Raw genomic sequence first — 24842 nt, forward strand, 5'->3', positions numbered from 1 at the left:
TTATTTGTCTTTCTTTTAAAATTTGTGTGCGTGCGTGTGTGTGTGTGTGTGTGTGTGTGTATGTGTATGTGTATGTGTATGTGTATGTGTATATGTATATGTTTGTGGTAGAGCCTATTGCCACTGCCAGACACTTGCTCCATTTTTTTGTGCCTGGCTTTATGTGATTGGCTTGGGAATTGAACTTGGGTTATTTGTAAGCAAGTACCTTTAACTGCTGAGCCATCTTCATGGCCTGTATCTTATTTTTTTTATTTTTTGGTTTTTCAAGGTAGGTTTTCACTGCTGCTCAGGCTGATGTGGAATTCACTGTGTAGTCTCAGGGTGGCCTCAAACTCATGGCAATCTTCCTACCTCTGCCTCCCAAGTGCTAGGATTAAAGATAAGCACCACCATGTCCAGCCTATATATTATTTTCCTAATATTTTTTATTAAATGTCAAATAATGGAAAGAAATTACTAATAGTTAATAGTAACTATAATAGACTTTCATGCTGTGTTCTAGGTTCTCATTATACTTTGCAAAATTATTTCAGTGTAATTTTGGTATAAATTTGAACTTCTGTTCATAAGGATTTTTAACACTTATATCATTACTAATTTACATTTATTTTATAACTTGAAAGTAAATATAATGGGACTATAACTCTAATAAATAATATATAAATGAATTTTGTCCTTTTGGTAGGAAACAAATGCTGTACATGTAAATGTAGGTGCTGGATCATATTTAGAAATTAATATTCCAATGACAGTTGAAGAGAATGGTAAGTTATCATTTTAATCTGAAATGACTAGTATATAGTAGTTTCTTAGTAAGTTAATATCATTTGTTTTATTTTTAATTTAAAAATTTTATTTTGTAATTTAAATTTAATTAGAAATTGATACATAAAACAAAGCTATGCATGTTTATGGCCTGTTATATGATGTTTAAACCCATGTATACACTGTTTAACATTCAACTCAGGGATAAACATGTCTATTTCCTTAAACATTTATAATTTCTTTATGGTAAAGACATTTAAAATCTTTTCATCTAGCTTTTTTTTTTATTAGTTATGTACACAGTATATACAGTTATGTTGGTACCATTGTTAGCCTTCTCCCTGTCCTCCCCACTCCACAGAAACCCTCCTTGTTGGGGAATATGGGTCATGCATGGTGGGGTTAGCCATCAGTTATGGGTAAGAGACCTGTCTCTGTTCATAATGACCCAACGTGTGGCTCTAACATTCTTTCACCATGTTGGGTTCATTGTAGGTCTTCTTCAGTGATGGTCTTGGGAGCCTCAGTGTCTCTGGACATCTGGTTTGGTAGGAGTTGAGTGTTCTCTGTGTCTATCTCCTTCACCCTTGTACTGCTACCAGATTCACCTAGAAAGTAGCACTCTTGCTCATTTCCCCAGTTACTCTTAGGGTTCAGCTGGGGTCCTTTTGAGATGTGTTGGGCTGGTTCTCTCCTTAGGATCTGCATCCATCTGAAAAAGAGAAGCAAATTCTCTAACAGATTGAAGTCAACACCAGATAAATGGGATAACCATTATTATTTTAGGGAGATTTTAGTAGCCCATGATTGGTGGGTGGGAGCTTGATAATGGAGAGCAGGCATAATTTTGGATATGGTTCTGCTTGTTTCCCAGCTCTAGCTATGGGCTCCTTTCCACTGAGCAGATCATTTAGCTAAATCAAGGCAGTTGTTTCCCTCCATGGCTATGTGCCACTATTGCACTTGTGTGAGCATCGTGTCAGCTTGTTTGTTGTTGGGTAGCTTAGACCATGAGTTGCTTGGACAGATGTTGGTCATTTTCCCCCAGTTGTTCATGCACTACCTCTGGGCACTAGACAAGCTAACTGTCAGAGTACTGACAACTCTCTTCCAGATTCCAGCCAGGTCTCTTCATGTTCTGTACCAACAGCATATGGTGTTTTCAGCAGTAGGGTCTTACCACTAACCTTTGGTGGGTCATGAAGTACTCTGATAGAAATGTGTCTTCCTTGGGGAAACCTTACCGGACTCTCTGATCAACAGCTCATTGTGGATGTTAGCCATATGCTGGTACTGGGAATTACAGGTCAGTGCCAAAGAAAAGAAGGAAGAAAAAGATAGGTAATATAAAAGAGATAGAGAGAAGAAGGAGAGGAAGAGAAAGAAAGAGAGAAAGAGAAATAGAAGATTAAGGTTAGTCTTCATCATAGTCTTTCCAGGGCCTTGTGATTTAGGTGTTCCCTCTCCGGACCTGATGAAGGTTCAACCATTTAGTCTGTCTTTTAGGATGTAGACTTTCATGGTACCATTGCCATTTGGGTCCAGTTTTGTGTCTCTATCCCCTCCTTTAGCCTCCCCTCCTGCCCCACCCACCCTATTGTCTGGTCCTCGAGATGCTTATTAGGTATGTTAGCATCTTGGGTAGATTTGGGTTAGCTGCACTAAATGAGTGAGACTATGTGATGATCTGTTCCTGAACTGACCATTTTTCTTCAAATTTCATTGTGTCATTTTTCCGTACTGCTGTATAGAATTCCATCATGTAGATATATGACATCTCGGTTATCTATTCATGTAATGATGGATATCTGGGTTGATTCCAGCTCTGACCTGGAATTCACTTTGTAGTCTCAGGGTGGACTTGAACTCACAGTGATCCTCCTGAGTATTGGGATTAAAGGCATGTGCCACCACACCCAGCTTTGTTTACTTTTTAAAAGAACCAGCTCTTTGTTTCATCAAGTTTCTTTCTTTCTTTCTTTTTTTTTTTTTTCTTTTGAGGTAGGGTCTCACTCTGGCTCCGGCTGACCTGGAATTAACTATGTGGTCTCAGGGTGGCCTTGAACTCACGGCGATCCTCCTACCTCTGCCTCCCAAATGTTGGGATTAAAGGCATGTGCACTATGCCCAGTCATCAAGTTTCTTAATTGTTTTCTTAGTTTCCAGTTCATTAGTTTCTGCTCTGATATTAATTAGTTCTTTCCATCCTGAGCTTTTTGGGTTGGATTCTTCTTGCTTTTCCAGTGCCTTTAGGTGGATGGTTAGCTTATTGTTTTGGGAACTCTATCTTTGTTCTGAAGTCATTTAGTGTGATGAATTTTCCCAATAGGACCACCTTCATTGTGTTCCATAAGTTTTAGTAGGATGTGTTCTCATTGTCATTCATATCTAGAAATTTTGCAATTTCATTTTTTATTTTGTCCACTACCCATTTATTGTTTAAAAGTCTGTAGTTTAGTTTCCAGGAGCTGATGAGATATCTGGATTCTTGTTAATTTCTAGCAGTACAGTGTTGTGATCTGATAACAAGCAGGAAATCATGTCAGTCTTCCTAAATATATGGAGGCAGCCTTTGTGACTCAGTATCTGATCTATTTTAGAGAGGGTTCCATGGGCTGCTGAGAAGAATGTGTAATCCATGGATTTGGGGTAGAATTTTCTGTAGATGTCCATTAGGTCTAATTGGTCTATAGTGTTGTGTCCATAGCACATTATCATTGTCTCTAGTCATTCCACTTTGCAGATGTTTGCTAGAACTTTTTCTCTGATCTTAGTCATTGGCTGCTGATTGTCCACCTTTCTTTCCCTCCTTATTCTCCCCAGCTTTGGATCTATCATTCTACTTTCATCTTCTGTGAGATCAAATTATTTAGATTCCACTTAGTGTGATTGTGTCATACTTCTATTTCTGTGTCTGGCTTTTTTCACTTAACATAATGACCTTCAGTTCCATCCCAGTTGTTACAGATAACAAGATTTCATCTCGTCTTATGGCCAAAGAGAATTCCATTTTGTTTATGTACTATGGGTTCACCAGTTGATGGATACTTAGGTTGTTTTCAATTATGGGTCATTGTGAAAAGTACATGGGAATATAGGTCTCTTCAACATACTTACTTCATTATCCTTGGATATCTACCCATGAGGTTGCTAGATAATCTGATAGCTGTAGTTACAGTTTTTTTTTTTGTTGTTTTTTTTTGTTTTTTCGAGGTGGGGTCTCACTCTAGCCCAGGCTGACCTGGAATTCACTATGGAGTCTCAGGGTGGCCTCGAACTCACGGTGATCCTCCTACCTCTGCCTCCCAAGTGCTGGGATTAAAGGCGTGTGCCACCACACCTGGCTAGTTACAGTTTTTGATGACTTTATATGCTGTTTTTCCGTAACAGTTATACTAACTTGCTTTCCTACCTACCACCTGATGTAGAAATATTTTGATGTGTCTGTTTGTTGTTGTTGTTGTTATTATTTATTATATTTATTATTTTTATATATTATATATATTTATTATAATTATTTGATCACTGAGTGAGAATACCTTTATAGTCAAGTTATGTCTCTTAATAGCTTTTCTGTGCTATTATTATATCCTGTATGTTCTGAACATAATTTGCACAAGTCATTTTTTCCTGTGAGGATTTCACACTGTGAGATCAGATGCTGTGTTTTTTACAGCAGCTAAGTGCTCCTGTATTGAACTTGGCACTAAGTGTTTGGACAGTAATTAATTAATTGGCTTATGTATTTAGGTTGTAGTGTTATGTCTGGGGTAAGCTGGGCACCTAGAATGGTGTAGCTATTGCCTCACACCTATAGTTTTATTTGAGCACAGATAATCTAGTATTTGTGTGTGTGTGTATATGTGTATGTCATACATACTATTAATAAGTATGAAATTTAGACACTTAATCAGTAATGTGAATAAATTATTTTTGTGAAATGTATCATATTATTCTGTAGCCCTCTATTTTGTTTTATTACTCCCATCTTCTTAGTATATTTTAAAAATATTTGTATTTACTTTTATGAGAGAAAAAAAAGAGGGAGGGAAACAGAAAAAGGATGTGTTCACCAGAGCCTCTTGTGTGTAAACAAATTCTAGGTGTATGTACCACTTTGTGCATCTGGCTTTATGTGGGTACTGGGGAATTGAATCCAGGGCATCAACCTTTATAAGCATGTACTTTAAATGCTCAACCATCTCCCAGCTCCCAGTGTATTTTTAACCAAGAATAATTAAAATGAAACATTGGTCACTTTCTTGAGAGTAGAGAATAGTAATATTCCAATATTTTGAAACCATTAAGTGGAAGTGTTAACTGTGGAAATTTATAATTAATTTCATGTATTTTCTAGTTCTCCTGTGTGGCCCTGTTGTTTTCTGTTGTTGCACCAGAGGGTTCAGAGAAGTTGGCAAGATTTCGTAGATTTCCATAAAGTGGTAGCATTTGGGCTCATGTACTTAGATAATCAATTTAAATAGTAGCTGATAATGCAATAATATATCTTTCCCTATAATTTTGGGTCCCTTTTTGTGAGGAACTAAACATTACATTAGCTGATTTCAAAATAATCATGTGAGGTTATGTAGGAGGGATTGAGACTCGGTAAATTACCTGATTTGGAGGAGTAAGTTGGCATAAAGCATCTTTTAGAAAGCCTTAATAAGTTGCAGTGTGCCATGAAGAATTAAAACCATGGGTGGTTGTATAAAGTTGATATCTTAATTAAAGAAGTGCTGCCATTTTGTTTGGTAACACACATAGCAAATGTGTGTGCATTTTTGTCGCATGTAATTATTGCACAGATATTGGCACATTGAGATAAGCAGGGCACCTGAGGACTGAGAGGTCAATATTGAGTATATATTTGTGTTTTGCCTGGTTAGGTTTTAAGCATAAAGGTGAGGTGGCTTTTAAGAGACTGCCTGGAGATAAAAACGGACTTAGTCTCAGAAAAGAATAATACATGTCTCTAAACTCAGAACCTAAAATACTTTTCTGATTTAGGTGTTTAGAGAGGGAATAAAAGACAATATGCATGTGGAAGTAGCTGTAGAGTAATGACTAGTGTTCTTAGAAAGGACCCTGTACAGAAAGGAAATGTGGTACTCTCTTTCCTGCTTGTGTTGAAAATGGGCTGTGTTATTGGGAAATGTTCATTATGTGATGAATAGATGTTATTTATTAACTGTCAGTTTATACAGAGTAGAAGAAAATGATGAGAATGTATCTTCAAGGCAGTGGGTAAAAGAAAAGCACGGAGCTTGTATTAAATAATCCAAAAATGTTTAGAATAAACATGCCCAGTCAGTCCTCCATATCCAACGGTTCTGCATTTATGGTCTTGATAAACCAACCATGTGATAAAAATAGTCTAGAAAAGTTATGTTTGTACTGAAAACATATGCTTTCTTCTTGTATAGTATAGTGAATGTTTATATAGCATTTACATCTCATTAGGTATCATAAGTAGTTTAGAGATAATTTGGAATATGTGGGACAGTGTCTGTAGGTAAAATGCAAATGCTGTGTTATTTTACAAGGTTTTGAGCACATGCAGATTTTGGTCTCATTGTGAGGTCCTGGAACCATCCCATATAGACACTGAGAGGCAGCTATATAAGCTTGCACTTAAAAGAAAATCAGAATAGCTGTTATGTGGTGAAAATTTCCACCCAGAACTATCCAAAATGAGAAGGATGCCCTGTTATATTAGCAAGTCCTCATTGCTGATACATGTTAAAATAGTGACTAATCACCATTGGTTAGGGTTTTCATTTTTGAATAGTAGGACTTGGTGATACTCCAGATTTAAATGTTTTAAATATTATTTAAGAGGGGGGAGGGAGAGAATTGGCACGTCAGGACCTCTAGCCACTGCAAACAAACTCTAGATGTATGTGCCACCTTGTGTATCTGCCTTATGTGTGTACTAGGGAATTGAACCTGGGTCCTTAGGCTTTTCAGGCAATCACTTTAACTGCTAACCATTTCTCCAGCCCACTCTAGAATTTTTGAATGTATAGTTTTAATTCTGATTCTTAAATTTTATGTTTTTTTTCTTAATTAGGTTACACCCCTGCAATTAAAGGACAGCTGTTACATGTTGATGCCACTACCAGCATGCAATACCGGACCCTTTTAGAAGCAGAAATGTTAGCAGTAAGTCTTGCAGATACAATGATATACATAGGCTTGGTTTTAATTTCTACTATCTAATTTAAATAACCAGAAAGTTGAAGGACTTTTTTTTTTGTTTTTTACTCAAGAACCAGTAGATAATCTTGCCTCCATCTTTGGGGAGAGAGGCAACAGACTTCTCTGCTATTGATTGCCTTGGGCATGTCCATCACTCTGCTTTGAATATGGGGGTAGTGATTGCTTTATGTTAGACACAGGAACAATGGGAATGCCCATGATTAAAATTGTAGATTAGGCCGGGCATGGTGGCACATGCCTTTAATCCCAGCACTTGGGAGGCAGAGGTAGGAGGATTGCTGTGGGTTCGAGGCCACCCTGAGACTCCATAGTGAATTCCAGGTCAGCCTAGGCTAGAGTGAGACCCTACCTCGAAAAACCAAAAAAAAAAAAAAAAAAAAAAAAATTGCAGATTAGGAATTCATCAGCACTTTATTTTTTTCATATGACGGACAGTAATCATCAAAACCACTTTGTAGAATGATTGATTTTCACGGAAGATTTATTTATATAGATGATGCCGTAAGTTTCTTTCTTTCTTTCTTTTTTTATTTTAGGGACTGTCAGAGAGATTGAGAGAGTCAGAGAGAGAGAGAATTGGCATGCCTGAGCCTCAGCTATTGCATTTGAACGCCAGATGCTTGGGCCATCTAGTGGGCATGTGTGACCTTGTGCTTCACTCATCATTGTGGTCTAAGGCCATCTTACCCATGAGCTATGTTTCAATTAAGACAAAAATTTCACAATTACCAAGAATACATCATATCGTAAATATATATTAAACTAATAAATTCAGTATTTATTAAAATCCAGTATTCCTTAGATTTCTTGAGCTCTTGGCAATAAATGGACCTATATGCATTACTGTTTCTAAGCATGTGGCGTTTTCATTTAGAGAAACTCCAAGGTCAGTATTTTGGCAGTGTGCATGGCTTCCATATTCTACTAACAGATGAAGCCTGAGGAGGAATTGCAGATATCAGTTATTACCCTGCTGCATTAGCTGGACTTCAGTGCCAAAGCAATAACTTGTTTCCTTGTTCTTAAAGGTTTTTAGCCATGTCACAGCTTAATATTTCAAAGACCTGGGTGTTTACTAGATACTGACCTCCAACTGCACATTGTTAGAGTTTCAAAGGGACCTTCTGTTCAGCTCAGTAGGAAAATGAGTTTTAATTACTCACCAGTGTGTGTGATTCATTTCCAATGCTATTCACAGCATTACATTTTAAGCTGTAACATTTGTTTTATAGTTCCACATCAATGCCAGCTACCCTCGAATATGGAATATGCCACAGACATGGCAGTGTGAATTAGAAGTTTATAAAGCTACCTATCATTTCATCTTTGCACAGAAGAACTTCTTTACAGGTACTTTCTGGGAAATATAAACTGCATTTTATTGTAGTGAGCTTGTTTAGATTCAGCAAGCTTTACTCTTAAATTAATACAGGATTCAAGTTTTCTCAGTTTGTTTTAGGTTAAGATTATTAAAAGGATTCTTTCAGTACAAACTTTTACATTCTTTTTTAACTAAACTTGGACAACAATAAAAATATTAACCGAAGCTGGGCACGGTGGTGTACATCTTTAATCTTAGCACTCGGGAGGCAGAGGTGGGAGGATCGCCGTGAGTGTGAGGCCACCGTGAGACTACATAGTGAATTCCAGGTCGACCTGGGCTAGAGTGAGACCCTACCTCGAAAAACAAAAAACAAACAAAATTAACCCAATTTTAAACTTAGAAGGAAATGAAGGAACTCAGTTTCAGCTGGTACTTTGTTTGAGGCTAGATGGAATTAAAAGATGGCATTCATGAATCACTTTCTGTCTTCCTGAGTATGACACTAGTGTAACTTTGTTGTTTTGTCTTGATTATTGTCATCTACAACAGAATGCTCAAATGGTCAAATATGTTATTTTTATATTTATAGTCTTTTATTCTTTTCTGTTAGTATTATCACTAGCTAGAATCATATTTCTTGGTGCCCTCATTTCACATGCAATAGTCATTTACAAGCGTCTAGATTTTTCCAAGTTCCATTAGATATTTGGATGCATACTGATTAAAAGACACGTAGATGGTTGTGTTCATAGATGATCCTTTCCAGACATTTACCTACTACCACTATGGTGCTGGCTAAATTACTTCATTGGTTTCCACTTATTTGTGAAGCAGGAATAAAAGTTTTCACCCTGATTTTGTTAATGCTAGAGTTTTGACCTTTTTACTACAATATGTTCAATCCAATCATAAGTTTTTTAGGTTTCTGTTTAAAATTTTTTTTTAAACAAGGAGCTTATTATCTTGGGATATAAATAGAGTACTACTTTCTTGGAGCATATACTATTTTTCCAAGATGTGTATCAGTGGCTCAGTAGTAGAAATTTTAATTCTTGAAAGTAAAATAAAATGTTGAATAAACACTTGAAGTTTATAGAAAAAATAGCTAAAACTTATAATATATACTATGTGTCTGGCTCTGTCTAAAGAAATTTGTAACTATTATGGTTGAATCTTCTCACTAAGTCTGAGACAGTTTTGGTATAATCCCTGCTTCACAAATGGGCAAGTGAGTTACATAGATGGCCATGCAGCCAATGTTAGCTGAGCTAGGATTCCAGTTCAAGTAGTCCAGCCCAAGACCCTGCTTGTGTTAGCTTCTCTCACCGTAGCCTTTTCCTACTCATGTAAAATTCTGTAGCTTTTAACTTTGTAAGTGTTTTGAATCAGGCTTCTGTTTTCAGATATTTAATATTTCACATCATTTCTCCTTCAGACATTTCCCATCTGCAGATAAGAGGTGCTAAAAATAGCTGGAGTGGAATGAACTTGATGTAAAACTCCCCCCCCCCCCAAGGTAGGGTCTCATTCTAGCCCAGGCTGACCTGGAATTCACCATGTAGTCTCAGGCTGGTGATCCTCCTACCTTTGCCTCCCTAGTACTGGGATTAAAGGCATGCACCACCATGCCTGGTTTAAATTTTTTTGTTTGATTTAAATTTATTTGATATAAACATAGTATTGTATTACTTACTTTTAAATAGCCAAATGTACATCTTCAATTACAACAGATTTTTCATAACCTACTTTTCTGTCACTTCAATTTTTATGCGTTGCCTATTGAAATTCATTATTTTTTTCTAAAATACATTTGGAGAAATAGTTTTTAAAAATATTAAGCATGTTATAACAATAAGCATGATCAACATTTAAATTCTCATCTCTTAGAGTGGATATCCTTCCTCATAGTGTTAGAATTTTTTTTTTCTGTTGACATATTTTACAGAAAGGTAGTTATCAATTTGGCATCTCATACCAATATGCCTGGTATTTCTCTACAGCCACTTATACCACTTACTAAGATAAAATATTTAAGAGATTTTGATGCAGAACATAGTTTAATTAGAAACATACAGAGCCTTAGGAGTGAAAGCTACAGGCTAAAATTCTTTTGTGGAAATAAACAAATTGACTTGGCTTTATTGTGAAAAGGGTAGAATGATGTATTGACTTTCAAAGCTCTAGTATTGATCAACATTTTGTAAGGTTTTTACATAATGCTAATTATAAAGTAAGTCATTGGTATATATTTCAAATTTGAAATGAGCTTTTTGCCTTTATAGCTTTTTAAGATCTTGTCCAAATGAGTAAGATGGTCATGAAGAAAGTGTTCCTTTTCAAAATCAGGCTATTGGATAAAACCATCTGCAATGAGAGTAGCTTTTGATTTCAAGAGAAATGCATATTAAGGGCTGGAGAGATGGCTTAGCGGTTAAGCGCTTGCCTGTGAAGCCTAAGGACCCCGGTTCGAGGCTCGGTTCCCCAGGTCCCACATTAGCCAGATGCACAAGGGGGCGCATGCGTCTGGAGTTCATTTGCAGAGGCTGGAAGCCCTGGCGCGCTCATTCTCTCTCCCTCCCTCTGTCTTTCTCTCTGTGTCTGTTGCTCTCAAATAAATAAATAAAAAATTAAAAAAGAGAAATGCATATTAAAATGATTACTGTGAATATTAGCAAAATATTTTTCACCATAACTTAAAAATATTTTGTTTGTTTATATATTTCTTTGAGAGAAAGAGAGAAAAGCAGATAGGGAGAGACAGAGAATGGACATGCCAGGATCCCTAGCCACTGCATATGAACTGGACACATGCCCCATCTTGTGCACACGCTGCCCTGTGCATCTGACTTTACATGGGTATTGGGGAATTGAACCTGGGTCCTTTGGCTTTGCTGGCAAGCATCTTAGACACTAAGCCATCTTCCCAGCCATCACTATAACTGTTGATACTTATGACAATAAGGAATCCTAAACCACTGTGACTTTTACATGAAATAAGTGTATTTAATGTACATTAGATACAAATTTCCCTTCTGTGTTAATAGAATAAGTTAATACCCATCTGCTTTTATTGTTATATGTGCTTAATTAAATTAATTACATTTAATATTGTCATTATATTAATTCAGGAGTTTCCATGGCAGGTAGATTTTAAATTGTTCTTATGATATTATGTAAGATTTATTTCTGATTTTATTAATGGGTATAGTTGACATTTTTAGTTTACAGATCCCCTTTAAAATTCAGAGAAAACTATATTAAATATTTAATACCTCTTACCTATAATTTTCCTTATAATATCTTTGCTAACAAATGCCCTTATCTATAAAGTGCTTACTTGGTGTCATTTACTTTATTAAAACTTTATGGGCTGGAGGGATGGCTTACTGGTTAAGGCGCTTTCCTGCAAAGTCTAAGGATCCAAGTTCAATTCCCTAGTACCCACATAAGCCAGGTGCACATAGTGATACATGAATCTGGAGCTCATTTGTAGGGGCTAGACACCCTGGTGCACCCATTTTCTCTCTGCCTCTTTCTTTCTTAAGTAGTCATCTTATTTCTCCTAATAAATTGAGAAGTTGTCCTCATTTTGTAAAAGGAAAAACTGAAAGCGCTTAAGGTTTTTGTTTTTTTTTTTTCAAAATTAAATGTCTGATAAAAGCCAAACATTGAACTCAGCAGTATGTGGTGATAAAGTCTGGTATGACTACACTGTGTCTAATAGTTTCTTTGACACATACACTTCTGATTCACTGTGCTGAACCAAAATGAGTGTGGCACTTCTAGGAATAGAACTACTGTGGAAAGATACTGGCGAGTATATAAAAGACATATGGATGATACTGATGCCAGAAGAAAAAGTTATAGAAACTCCAGTAGACTGGAGCAAATATATTTATAGAGAAAGCTTTTACTTCCTTAATTTAAAAATAAATTAAGGTACCAACATAAACAAATTTAGCATGAATACAAATTTTAAAAGGTCCCAATTAAAAGATGGTTGGTTATAAATTTTAGGTCAAGTTTGTGTTTTATTCATTATATCAGTCCCAGTGACTAGAACAGAGGCTTGTACCACAGTAGGTACTAAGTAGATACTTGTTTCATGGGAAAAAAATTCCCATTAAATTACACTTGCTATTTAAAAATTCAAGTTGAGTTATTATTTTTCATGCATGAAATAGCAAGATTCTGTGTACCCTTATGTATTTAAAAAAATAGGTAGAAATAAGCCGGGCGTGGTGGCGCACGCCTTTAATCCCAGCACTTGGGAGGCAGAGGTAGGAGGATCACCGTGAGTTCGAGGCCACCCTGAGACTACAGAGTTAATTCCAGGTCAGCTTGGGCTAGAGTGAGACCCTACCTCGAAAAACCAAAAAAAAAAAAAAAAAAAAAAAAAAAGGTAGAAATAAACACAATGCATGAGACAGTTCAAAGAAATAATTTTGGGACTGAGAGATGTAATCATAAAGGCCCAAGCAGGCCTTGGTTTAATCCCAGCTGGCATTTTTAAGGTAGGCATGGCCATATAATGACCCTAACCCCAGTCCTGTGGAGGGTGGATACAGGAGAATTGCTAGGGTTCTCTGATCAGCTGGTCTGACCAAAACACACCTACCAGGTTCAGTGAGACTCCATGTGAAAAAAATCTGCAAGAGTGATAAAGGAGGCCACCCAGTGCTCTTCACTGGCCTCCACATGCACACACGGGGTGCATGCAGTTGAACATATACATGCATGCACTGTATATACATGCAGCCCACACAAAATAAGTGTAAATACATTCTTGGTAGTAGTATAAGTGGATTCAGTTGTTTTCGAAAGTAGAAATTCTATAGTTTACAATTGTCTTGAAATTTGCCCAAGTTGACTGATCTGTTCTACTTCTAGGATCTGTAATGAAGAAATGGTTATGAGTATGTAAAATATATTGCAGAAATAGGCATTAAAATATATGTAAGAAATATTTGGAGAGTTTAAATATCCAAATACAGAAAACAGCTAAATGAATTTTAAGATAGTTTTTTTTTTCAGTGAACCACTAATGCAAAATCTATGTTAATGTGTATAAATTAACTAGGGAAAGTATCTTTTCCTCAAAATCAACACATAAAACACGTACATGGGATTCTATGTAAATCCATCTAGAAAAACAAGTGGAACGAAATGAATCCACATTAATTGGATTATTAGTCCAAAAGGTGATTTTTTTTTTTCTGTTTTCTTATTCAAAAGCTGATTTCCCCTCGTTTTCGAAAATGTCCTCAAAATAATATGCATGATATATAAACTTTTCTTACTTTGGACTATTAATAAATAAACATTTGTTTACTGCCACATTATACTTAGTACTATCCCAATCACATTTAAGATATTTGGTATAAAAATTCTCTTTTTAGTTACAAAGGAATAATTCATTTTTGACTAGAATTTCTGTGTTTCTTCATGTCAACTAACTTCACTTTCAATTCTATGCCCCATATTCAGATTTAATTCAAGATTGGTCTAGTGATAGTGCCCCAGACATCTTTTCTTTTGTTCCATACACTTGGAACTTTAAGATCATGTTTCATCAGTTTGAAATGATCTGGGCTGCTAATCAACACAACTGGATTGACTGTTCCACTAAACAACAGGAAAATGGTAAGAAATTTAAAAATGTGTTCACTTACTTATTTTGCTTATTAAGACATATGTCAATAAAGAAAATTAGTGTTGATTTTGAAGTTTTCATAGATACTAGATTTTGATTTTTTTTCCCTTACTATTTTGTGAGGCTCTCAGAGGACTATTTCAGAATTGGCATCAGACTGTCCAAATTGTTATACATTTATGGCAACTTTTACATTTAACATTTGTTGATATTAAGGTAAATTTGCTTTTTCTTTTCTTTTTGTAGTGTATCTGGCAGCCTGTGGAGAAACATTGAACATTGATTTTTCTTTACCTTTTACGGACTTTGTTCCAGCTACATGCAGTACCAAGTTTTCCTTAAGAGTATGTATAATTGGACCTATTGTTTATTAGAAAGTTTTTTACCCCCAGAGCATCTCTTTGCTTTCTTTCTGTCTATCTCGTTGCCACTCTTAGAGTTTAGCTGTTGTCCAATGTCCACTAAGACTCAGTGTCATAGAGAGTTCCTACTCTCCTTTTTGTTGTTAAAAGCTCCTAAGAAACTGACAAATAAAAATATCTCAAGTTGATGTTCTTAGAACTAATTTCTGGTCTCTGTTGATAATCTGTATGTTCTTTAAGAACCTCTTCCATTCTAGCTGTAATGAAGAATGAGCAAAATTTATGCTTCCATGTATTTGAGTCATAATTGAACCATGAATTCAGGGACAAACTGTAGGTACCTTTCTTCTATTTATCCAATTCTTCTAAGCTCAGAATGTTAGAGAATACCTAATAACAGGATATGGATAACCATTAGCAATTAATTGTAGTATTAATGTGGATTATTGTGGTAAAGGCACTAATAACGAGAGTGTCTGATACCTATTAAGCATTTTCAATATACCAGGCACTATCATGAGTGCTTTATGTATAATAGCTTATTTAATTCTTTAAAAAAAACCTATCTCGCAGTGGTTATTGTCTGTATTTGCACATTAGAAAACAGCTGTAGTTGGGTGAGGTGCCTCTAACCCCATAGTCAGTACATGGAGACAGGAGGATCATGAATTGAAGCCAAACTGGTCTACAGAGAAACTCAGAGAAAAGAGGGAGGAAGAAAAAAGGAGAAATGGAAGGGGGTAAGCAACGAGTAACAACAGTGTTTATGACAACTATCAGCTAGTATGTTGCACATTGGGTTTTGAACACTGACAACATAGCATCAATCACAACATTCTTTTTAAAAAATATTTTATTTATTTATTTATTTATTTATTTATTTATTTATTTATTTATTTATTTATGAGAGAAAGGGGGGCAGATAGACACAGAAAGAATGGGTGTGCCAGGGCCTCCAGCCACTGCATATGAACTCCAGACACATGTGTCACCTTGTGCATCTGGCTTATGTGGGTCCTGGGAAATTGAACCTAGGTCCTTTGGTTTTGCAGGCAAGTGCCTTAACCCGTAGGTCATCTCTCCAGCCTAGTCACGGTAACTACTCTGTCATGCTGTCTTTTAAGAAAGTGGGGATCAACTGAGTAAAGGACCCATAAGGAAGAAAGTGAAACTTGGTAAAGGTCCTCTCACGTCAATTTAGAATTCTTAAAATGGAGCAATAATACTGCTCTAAAAATTAAAAAATATATATGTAGGACATACTCCTCCTGAGCTTATATTAGAGAAGTTTTGCTTTTTCTCCTTAAGTAGATTTTGATTAAAAATATCTATGGATCACCATGGAAGATAGTCTTTTTATTGTAATTTGAAAAAAATGTGCCATTGTGTTCTGTAATATTTTATGCAATCAGAAACTAGTTTTAGGTATTGTAAATACAATTTCAGGTATTTGTTTGACTTTTCAATGTAAAATAAACCATTGAGAGTTTCTCTAATTTTGAACTTATTTTCAAGGTTATTATAGATAGAATTGGCTGTATAAAATGGTCTAACATTTATTTATTAATTTTATTACTTTGGGACATTATGAATTATTTTTTAGGGAGAAGATGTTGATCTTCATTTGTTTTTACCGGATTGCCACCCTAGTAAATATTCATTATTTATGTTGGTAAAGAATTGCCACCCAAACAAGATGGTTCATGATACTGGTATTCCTGCTGAGTGTCAGAGTGGTCAGAAAACAGTTAAACCAAAATGGCGCAACATTACCCAGGAAAAGTAAGTACTTCACATTAGTGATGTAAGTATTTTGTCCTAAATATATAGACATTTCTTCTTCCAAGTACTAATGAAGTTTCTATAGGATTAAAGAAATAAGTGTTTGATCAGAAACTGTTTTATTCCTTAATAGGGCTGGTTGGGTTGAATGTTGGACTGTTCCAAGTGTCATGCTTACAATTGATTACACATGGCATCCAATATACCCACAAAAAGCAGATGAGCAGCTAAAACAATCATGTAAGTGGATTTTTTTAAATAACAAGTCTTAGAGATATATCAAGATTATTTTATATTTGAAAGCAACTTGTTTTAGAATTTCCTTGAAGAACATCTAAGAGGTTATTTTCTCCTTTCTTCAAACCTTCTCCCCACTTTGAATTTGTTCCAGTATCAGAAATGGAAGAAACAATGCTATCTGTATTAAGACCAGCCCAGAAAACATCAGACCGAGTTGTTTCTTCTCCATCTACTTCTCCACGCCCTCCTGTTGATCCCTCTGAACTTCCACCAGATAAACTTCATGTCGAAATGGAACTCTCCCCAGATTCTCAGATAACTCTCTATGGACCTTTGTTAAATGCTTTTTTGTGTATAAAGGTATGATTTTTCTTGGGGGGGGGTTGAGGTAGGGTCTTGCTCTAGCCCAGGTTGACCTGGAATTTGCTATGTAGTCCTCAGGATGGCCTAGAACTCACGGTGATCCTCCTACCTCTGCCTCCTGAGTGCTTAAAGGCATGTTCCACCATGCTTGGTCTAAAGGTATGTTTTTAAGAACATTATAAAAAAACATTTTATTTATTTATTTGAGAGATGCCGCGGACTGACTCTCGGGGAGATCAGGACCGAGGGAGAACAAGGGCGAAGGCTCAAGGAGAACTCGGGATTCGGCGAGGAAATGACAGACAGACACACTCTAGGTAGAATATGCTGCTGCAATTTACTGAAGGTTTCATGAAGGTTTTATACAGATTGAACAGGGAAACTTAGCAAGCCAACAAGTGATCTCAGAAATCATTAATCTAAACAGTCTTAAGTATTGTTCTATTGTAAGCATACATGTAATATTTATCAGGCAGGAATGTACCCATTTTTTAAGAAGGACGCCTTGCATCATTGACCACAGCTTTACATGAATAGAGCTTGGGGTAAGGGATGTAAGGTGAACAATAGGTTATTTATTTTTTATAAACCGAGCAAAGAGCCATCTCTTTCCACTTATAAGATTATTTATATAATCCTTATATTCATTATAAAAGTGTTTCTATCCAAAAGACCACCAATATTTTAAGGCTGGTTTAATGTTTTCCAGGAATTCTTTTCTTACTTGTCTAGAGTATAAGCACCAAGGCTTATGTGTCTTTGCTAAGCATTTCATAAATGGAAGAGAATGCCATAGCCTCCTTATTCCTTCATAATTCATTCATCTATTACCAAATTCATCATATCCTCCCTCATAGGGGAATGGAACTAAGTAGATTCCAGCTCTAGGAGTCCACCATCTGCCCTTGATCAAATACTGAACATATCCCCCAGGAAGTTTCCTGGTGGGAATGCCTAAGTTTTGTAACTCCTTTTCTGTAGAACTGTCATGTTCCTTATGAACACTACCGATTAACATTTCTACTTTCATATTCTCAGGCTCAGTATCGTTCTCAAACATCATAAGCTGTTTTTACTTTACACCATCTAAAAACTGTTCTAGAGTTAATTTTTTATTCCTAGTAGAGTTATACATTCTCTCCATTGCCCTAATCATAGGAGGGGCACATTTAATGCTTAGATTGTTTCTTGTACTCTGATTGCGTGCATGATTACTAATAAGTGTTGAATTAGCTGTTCTTAGACAAACAGCTAGAAGAAAGCAGGAAAGAAACAGCATTGGCGCCAGCAATTAGGTCGTCGTGACTTCATGGGCAGCAGGAACCTTTACAGTAACTGACTACCAAGGGGTCACCGGGGGCATCCCTCTGAGGAGTGCTGGCCCTCTGTCCTCAGCTCTCTTCCAGTACAGAAGCATCTCTGCTTGCTACACAGGCGAGGTCGCCGTGGACGTAGCAGAGAGAGATAAAGAAAGAGAAAGATAGGGAGAGAAAGAGAATGAGAATGCCCTTGCCAGGACCTCCAGGCACTGCAAATGAACTCTAGACACATGCACCATCTTGTACATCTGGCCTACGTGTGTACTGGGGAATTGAAGCTAGGTCCTTAGGCATTGTAGGCAAGCACCTTAACCACTAAGTCATCACTTCAGCCTCCAAGAACATACATACATACATATGTGTGTGTGTGTGTGTGTGTGCATATATGTATATGTATATGTACTTTTTTTTGGTTTTATAAGGTAGGGTCTTACTCTAGCCTAAGCAGGCCTGGAATTCACTGTGTGGTTTCATTCTGGCCTTGAACTCACAATGATTCTATCTCTGCCTCCTGAGTGCTGAGATTAAAGGCATGTAGTACCATGCCCAGCCATATATATTTTTAAACATAGACAAAACTGTTGTAATTGAAAACTAAGGCCACATGAAGTAGCTAGTTGAATGATTTACATTGTTGGAATATTATGTATTTTACAGAAAGAGTCAGTTGCAAAATTACTTAAAATAGTACTCCTCAGTTTTTTGAGTATTTAGTATGTTTTATGAATGTTTCTAGTTGCTAAAGGGATAACTACAGGCATAGGAAGGGTAGACAAATATGTGGTCACATTTTAACACATGGTAACTAATACTGCTTATTACCTGAGAATAATTAGTAGCAGGCAATCTATTGAAAACAGATGACAACCTTTTGTGATAAACAATAAGCCAAGCTGTGTTTGGAGCACTACTGTAAAAATGGAAACTAATAAAATCAGGTTATCTTAGAGTATTCCAAATTTAGGTTCTTGTTCTGCTTTCTTGGCATTATTTTGCTACTGAGCTTGTGTCATTGCACAGCATGACCGCACTTCAGCACTTTTAGGTTGATGTCTTTAGCATGATTATGAAGAGATGCTGTTTTTTGGAAAACACCTTTAGGACCTCAGTTTTCTAGAAATCACTTGTATTCGTTTGCTAATCACTCCTTTAGAAAGCCCCCAACAAGTCAAGTCTTTCCAGTATGTTCTATAACTCTTCAGCTCCTATCACTAATAGCTTTACCTGTGGTTAGTTTTTCAGTTTCTCATGACACAAACTTCATGAAACTATACTAGCACAGGAGTTTGCAGACTCACTGTGCTTTTATTTTTATTGCTACTAGATGCAAACTGTTTGAAAAAGAGGTTTTCGCTGTCATCCTGAAAGTAGAGGTACTTTAGGGAAAGATGTTTGGTGAGTCTGTTCTTTTTTTATATATATAATGGATTTTTTTTAAAAAAAACATTGATTTGAGTGAGAGAGGTAGATATATATATAGAGAGAGAAAGAGATAGAAAGAATGGACACATCAGGGCCTCCAGCTGCTAGAAAGGAACTCCAAACACAGGCACCACCTTGTGTGTCTAGCTTATGTAGGTCCTTTGGCACCCTAACCACTAAGCCATCTCTCCAGCCCAGGTTAGTCTATTCTTAATTTATGTGCTTCCTTTTTCAAGTTTCACAGCTACAGAGATTTGGCCAGTACTTAGTTAAAAGAAAAATTCTTACAGTTGGATTCATGGGGACACCTAAAGAGATAATTACCTTATATGGAGAGGACAGCAATAGTCAGAGAAGTGATTCTATCCAAGTCTGGTTTGGTGAATCAAGGAGTTTACTGTGGTTACATACAGAAGCATAGGTAACTCAAAGGTAGCTACATTTGAAGTCCCATGGTCAGCTATACCACTGAGCCTCTAAGTCTCTGTCCCATTCCCTCCCCACCCCTGCCCCATCAACCTACCACAGCCTCTTTATTCTAGAACAAGGATCTGTGGTGAAGTTCTTGTGACTTTACCTGCTATTACTACCTTATTACCTTTACCACAGACCTACTTTTACCATACATCTACCTTTTAGTTGCATTACACTTATTGATAGCCAGCATCTTCTGTGGCTCACCGTAGCCACTCTGCTTCATGACAACGTGGTCATGCCATGTCCAAGGAAATTGTTCTACTATATTTTCCCCTTTCTATGGCTCTTTTATGTTCCTCTGCTCCCACTTTCACAGCATTCCCTATGTCATGGACACAATATATATATAATAACTCTTGGTCACTGTGCCACAGCACTAGATACTTATTCTCAGCAGTTTGAAGAGTTGTGTCTCCATAGCAATGCCACTTGTAAAAAGAAGCCTCCCTTGACCTTGGTTAGCAGAAGCAATAATCTATAAGCATAAGCATAAGCACAAATGTTTAGAGGAAGATTTGGTAAGCACACTATACCTGTTTATAGTAGTAGTAGCTACCCTGATGAGTTTATTTCTCCAATCACTAGTTTACTTTACCAAACACAGGAACTCTCTTGCAGAGAGGACCTCAAATCTGATTACAAAGTTGGTTGCACCAGTAATACTCATACTGCTATTGTACCAGTAAGTGCATCTTACGTGGTGTGCTGATAGCCTAACACATAGCAAGACCTTTGGCAACAATTCTCTCTCAGCAGCCTGATAACTGCCTTCTGGCATTATGAAAGTTATCCAGGAGGGAGCTTCCAGCTCTGTCCCAGCTTGATTTTTCTTTTCCTGCAGCTAGAGGATGTGGTGACATCAATGATGGGGACTCATCCTGTAGTTCTGGTGGGCAGCCAACAGCAGTGGCAATTGACTATATAATGTGGTTATGTGTATGTTATGTGTATGTTGGGTGTGGGGGGAATACTTGCACTTCTCTAGCCAACAACTCAAGTTGAAAGCTTATCCCTACCACTGGGATTTTTATTCAATAACCTCATGATTTTAGGCATACCTTTTTCTACTCTTCTGTGCTTTACCTAGTTTGCTGTTCTTCTAGACTCTTTTCCAAGATCTGTGGGATACTTAAATGTTGGCATTATATCATATATGTAATGAAAGTTTTTTAAAGAGGGTAAGTGGTGTGATTCATAGACAGAGGACCAGGACTTGACTCTTTATGTTATACTTGATTCAGAGAGAAGACAGTTGATTAATATCTCAAAGATCTGCCTTGCCCAATCCTTCTCTTGTTAGCATTTTGTAGGAAACTGAAAAAGGCAATGAATCTGTTCGAAGTTTTATCTTATTCTTCTGGCTAGATGGGTCTTGTCTCTGTGAATCTGCCTACCTTTATTATATATAGTCTTTCTGTGTAGTAGGACAGGAGTTCCATATTCCAAAGGCCACCACTGAGTCCTCTTAAGAACATTAGCAATGTTACACATACTGATTATAGTTTGCTCTTTCATCAGGTAGTCAGGACAAAAAAGCAAAGTTCCAGGTCACATCTCATAAAAAATAACTAAGGAAATACTCTGGAGTTCTACTGCCATCTTTCCCAAGTGACTGCAATTGTTCTTGGAATTCAGCAACTAAGGGAATATTTACAGAACAAAAATGAATGTTAGCAAGGTTTAGTAAATCCTGGAAAAATCTCATCACTTGAAACAGTGTCAGGTATAGCAATGTAGATGGTGAGGAAGTACTACTTTATTTAGCTTTTTTTTTTTTTTTTTTTTGATTTTCAAGGTAGAGTCTCACTCAAGCTCAGACTGCCCTGGAATATACTATGTAGTCTCATGGTGGCCTCAAACTCATGGAGATTTTCTTAACTCCGCCTCCCAAATATGGGGATTAAAGGCTTGTGCCACCACATCTGATTTATAGCCCTCTTTAGCTCAATGACTGTGGCTATTTGAATGTAAAATGTCCCCCATAAATTCATGTGTTTGTATACTTAATCCCCCAGTTGGTAGTGCTACTTTGGAAGGTTGTGGAACCTTAAAGAGGTGGAGTCTTGCTGGAATGTTTCCCTGGGGTTGGGCCTTGAGGTGTTACAGTCTAGCCCTATTTGTTGTCTCCTTCCTCTTTGTTCATATGAAATGTGATGCCTGGCTGGCTGCTCCAGCTATGCCTTCCCTGCTGTGATGGTACTTCCCTCACAACTATAAATTGAAATAAACCCTTCCCTTCCATAAGCTGCTTCTCATAGGGTATTTTGTCCCAGCAACAAGAAAATAACTGATACACTTTCCATGTCCATACAGCCTCCTCCCTGGCCATTGGAAGGGCCTTGGACTAGGAAAATACTCTTGCAGTTTTATAGACTCCCATGTTGTGTCCATCCATTTATGACTGTCTCTACAGTTTTCACCTATAGGCCAAAGCTCTCTGACAATGGTGCAAGGTGTTTCAGCAGTCTATCCACCCTCAGTAGATTCTCAGGATAGTGAGGTTAACTTACCCTTAGGGCAAGCGTAATCTTTTTCACCTGCACTACTCCCATCTTTACCTACTGTTACCTGCTATCCCATGTACTTTTGGGGATTGCTATGAATTGAAGTAGTCTTTGCTTCAGCATCTATTCTGTACATTAGTAGGGTTTTTTTCTGTCTTAAGGTCAGATCTGTGGGGTATCTTCTATCACTTCTGCCTGATTTTTTCCCTTTTTCTCTGTCTCTGTCCCCATGAGTTCCAAGTTTTTGTATCCTAGGAAGACCTCTATAAAAACACAGAGCTAATTTGTGTTCTTTCCTTTACTGCCCCTCCCCTCCCAAATTAAGCTAATACCGGAATCTCAGCCTCACTCTTCTTTACTTTTCCTACCAAACTAGAAAGCTAACATGGAGAATATCTCCTGCGGAACTATTTCCTACTGAGATTCCTTTCTTATGTTGGCAGGTCCCCTCTGGGCAGACAGCTCAGCCTCAGTTCTATGTCTTCCCACCACACAGCTAAGCTGTTCCACCTAGACTCATCTTTGGTTCTTTTGGTTCCCTGTTCTGATCTTATATTTTTCTGGTGAGACACAAAGGAACAACTAATTACCCCCACGTAGAGAGATCACTGACAGACCAAAGAAATGATTATGTCTAAGCCCAGCATGGTGAGTCAGTGAGGTTATCAGGAATACTTACAGGAACAGAGGTGATTCAAAGGCAGCTACACCACTGGAAATTCCCAGCGGAGTCAAGCTTCTGTCTCCTATGTACTATAAGCAGGTGCAACTCAAGTGTTGTGATCCTGCTCCCTACAAGTGAATGCTACTAGCCTCCTTACCTTGTCAGAGACCTAACTATTACTCTGCTAACTTTGTTGACAGGACTATGGGTCAAGGTCTTCTGTAGGTCACTATAGCAACTGTTCATGATGGTGACGAGAGGAAATACTGCCACATAGAATTCCATAGTGTACAGTAATTAGAGCAGTAAATTCTGGAGTTAGGACTAGGATGTTGAGGGTTGGTTTGAGAAGGTCAATTAAGGTTTGTTAGTAAAGCTATCTGGAGGAAGTGCTGACTACAATGAATTTTGATGGTATACTGTATTTACCAAAAACTTTTAAATCATTAGATAATTTAAGATAAAAGATGCAAGGGAAATATGATTTATATTTGTGGAAACTGAGAGTTTTGCTACTTTTTCTTCCCTCAGAATTTTTTTAAAAATATTTTTATTTATTTTGAGCAAGAGACAGGGAGTATGAACATGCCAGGAACTCTTGCCACTGCAAACTAACTCCAGATGCATGCACCACTTTGTGTATCTGGTTTTATGTGGGTACCTGGCAATTTAAACTGGGCTGTCAGGCTTTGTAAGCAAGTTCTTTTAAGCACTGAACCATCTCTCCAACCCTCTTCCTCAGCATTTTAAAGGGTATTTCTGAAGTAAATATTCAGATTTAAGGGGGAACACAAATACACTTTTCTTTTTCTTGTGACCACTGTTTGAAGTAAAATGTTTTTCAGGTGTTTCTCCCAGTGTGACTTTCTTTCATTGCTAGCTATAATGAGAGCCATCTCCTTAACACTATAGTGATATATTTATTGTTAGTGGTAGGAGTTTGCACAACTCTATACTGTCACTTGGCAACTATGCATAGATTTGTTTTTATATCTCTATTTTTTTGCATGTGGTCATGTGTATGTATACTTAAATTTTTGTGGATGCACATGTGTGTGGATATGTGTGCACATATATATGGAGGCCAAAGGTTGATGTTGGGTGTTTTCCTCACTTGCTTTCCATGTTATCACTCTGAACCTAAAGCTGGAATAGACTTGGTTATACTAACTAGCCAATGAGCCTTAGGGATTCCCTGTCCCTGTCTTCCCAGAACTGAAATTACAAGTGTGAGTCACCATACTTCACATTTTACATAAGTATTATAGATCTGAGCTTAGGTCTTTGTACTTGCACTAAAAACACTTTACGTCCTGAGCCATCTTCTCAGTTCTTTCTCTCTCTCTTAATAGCAGCTCTTTTGTTCTTTTTCTTTTTTAACTATTTATAGGAAAACTACTTTGGGGAAGATGACATGTATATGGACTTTGAAGAAGTCATTTCAAGCCCTGTTCTGTCACTCTCAACATCCTCCAGTTCTGGGTGGACTGCTGTTGGAATGGAAAATGAAAGAAAGGAAAATGAAAGTTTATCCAGGTCAATTCATCCACTTACGTTGCGTCCTTGGGATATTACTGTACTTGTTAATTTGTACAAAGTTCATGGGCGTCTTCCTGTGGTAAGTATTTAAATTCAGAATGGTCTGGGGTATGTTATGGCATCTATCTAGCATAGCAAAATACATGTTTGTACTTGGGTGCACACTCCTACAACACACGTACACAAGAGAAAAAAATCAAATT

At 37.1% G+C, this 24842-nt stretch overlaps 1 protein-coding gene across 8 annotated transcripts in view; it reads left to right on the forward strand.

The window, feature by feature from the left end:
• Positions 1-24842, forward strand: part of Kiaa1109 (KIAA1109 ortholog) — a 240137-nt gene that overhangs the window by 51769 nt on the left and 163526 nt on the right. For all 8 annotated transcript variants that reach the window (XM_045130867.1, XM_045130873.1, XM_045130872.1 and 5 more), the window contains exons 13-21: positions 689-767; positions 6842-6933; positions 8223-8340; positions 13802-13957; positions 14214-14311; positions 15933-16111; positions 16245-16351; positions 16503-16711; positions 24491-24718. In XM_045130867.1, coding sequence (XP_044986802.1) covers positions 689-767; positions 6842-6933; positions 8223-8340; positions 13802-13957; positions 14214-14311; positions 15933-16111; positions 16245-16351; positions 16503-16711; positions 24491-24718 — 1266 coding nt within the window. The remainder of the gene's footprint in view (positions 1-688; positions 768-6841; positions 6934-8222; positions 8341-13801; positions 13958-14213; positions 14312-15932; positions 16112-16244; positions 16352-16502; positions 16712-24490; positions 24719-24842) is intronic.

Source organism: Jaculus jaculus, chromosome 12 (assembly GCF_020740685.1).
Source record: "Jaculus jaculus isolate mJacJac1 chromosome 12, mJacJac1.mat.Y.cur, whole genome shotgun sequence".
Classification (NCBI taxonomy): domain Eukaryota; kingdom Metazoa; phylum Chordata; class Mammalia; order Rodentia; family Dipodidae; genus Jaculus; species Jaculus jaculus.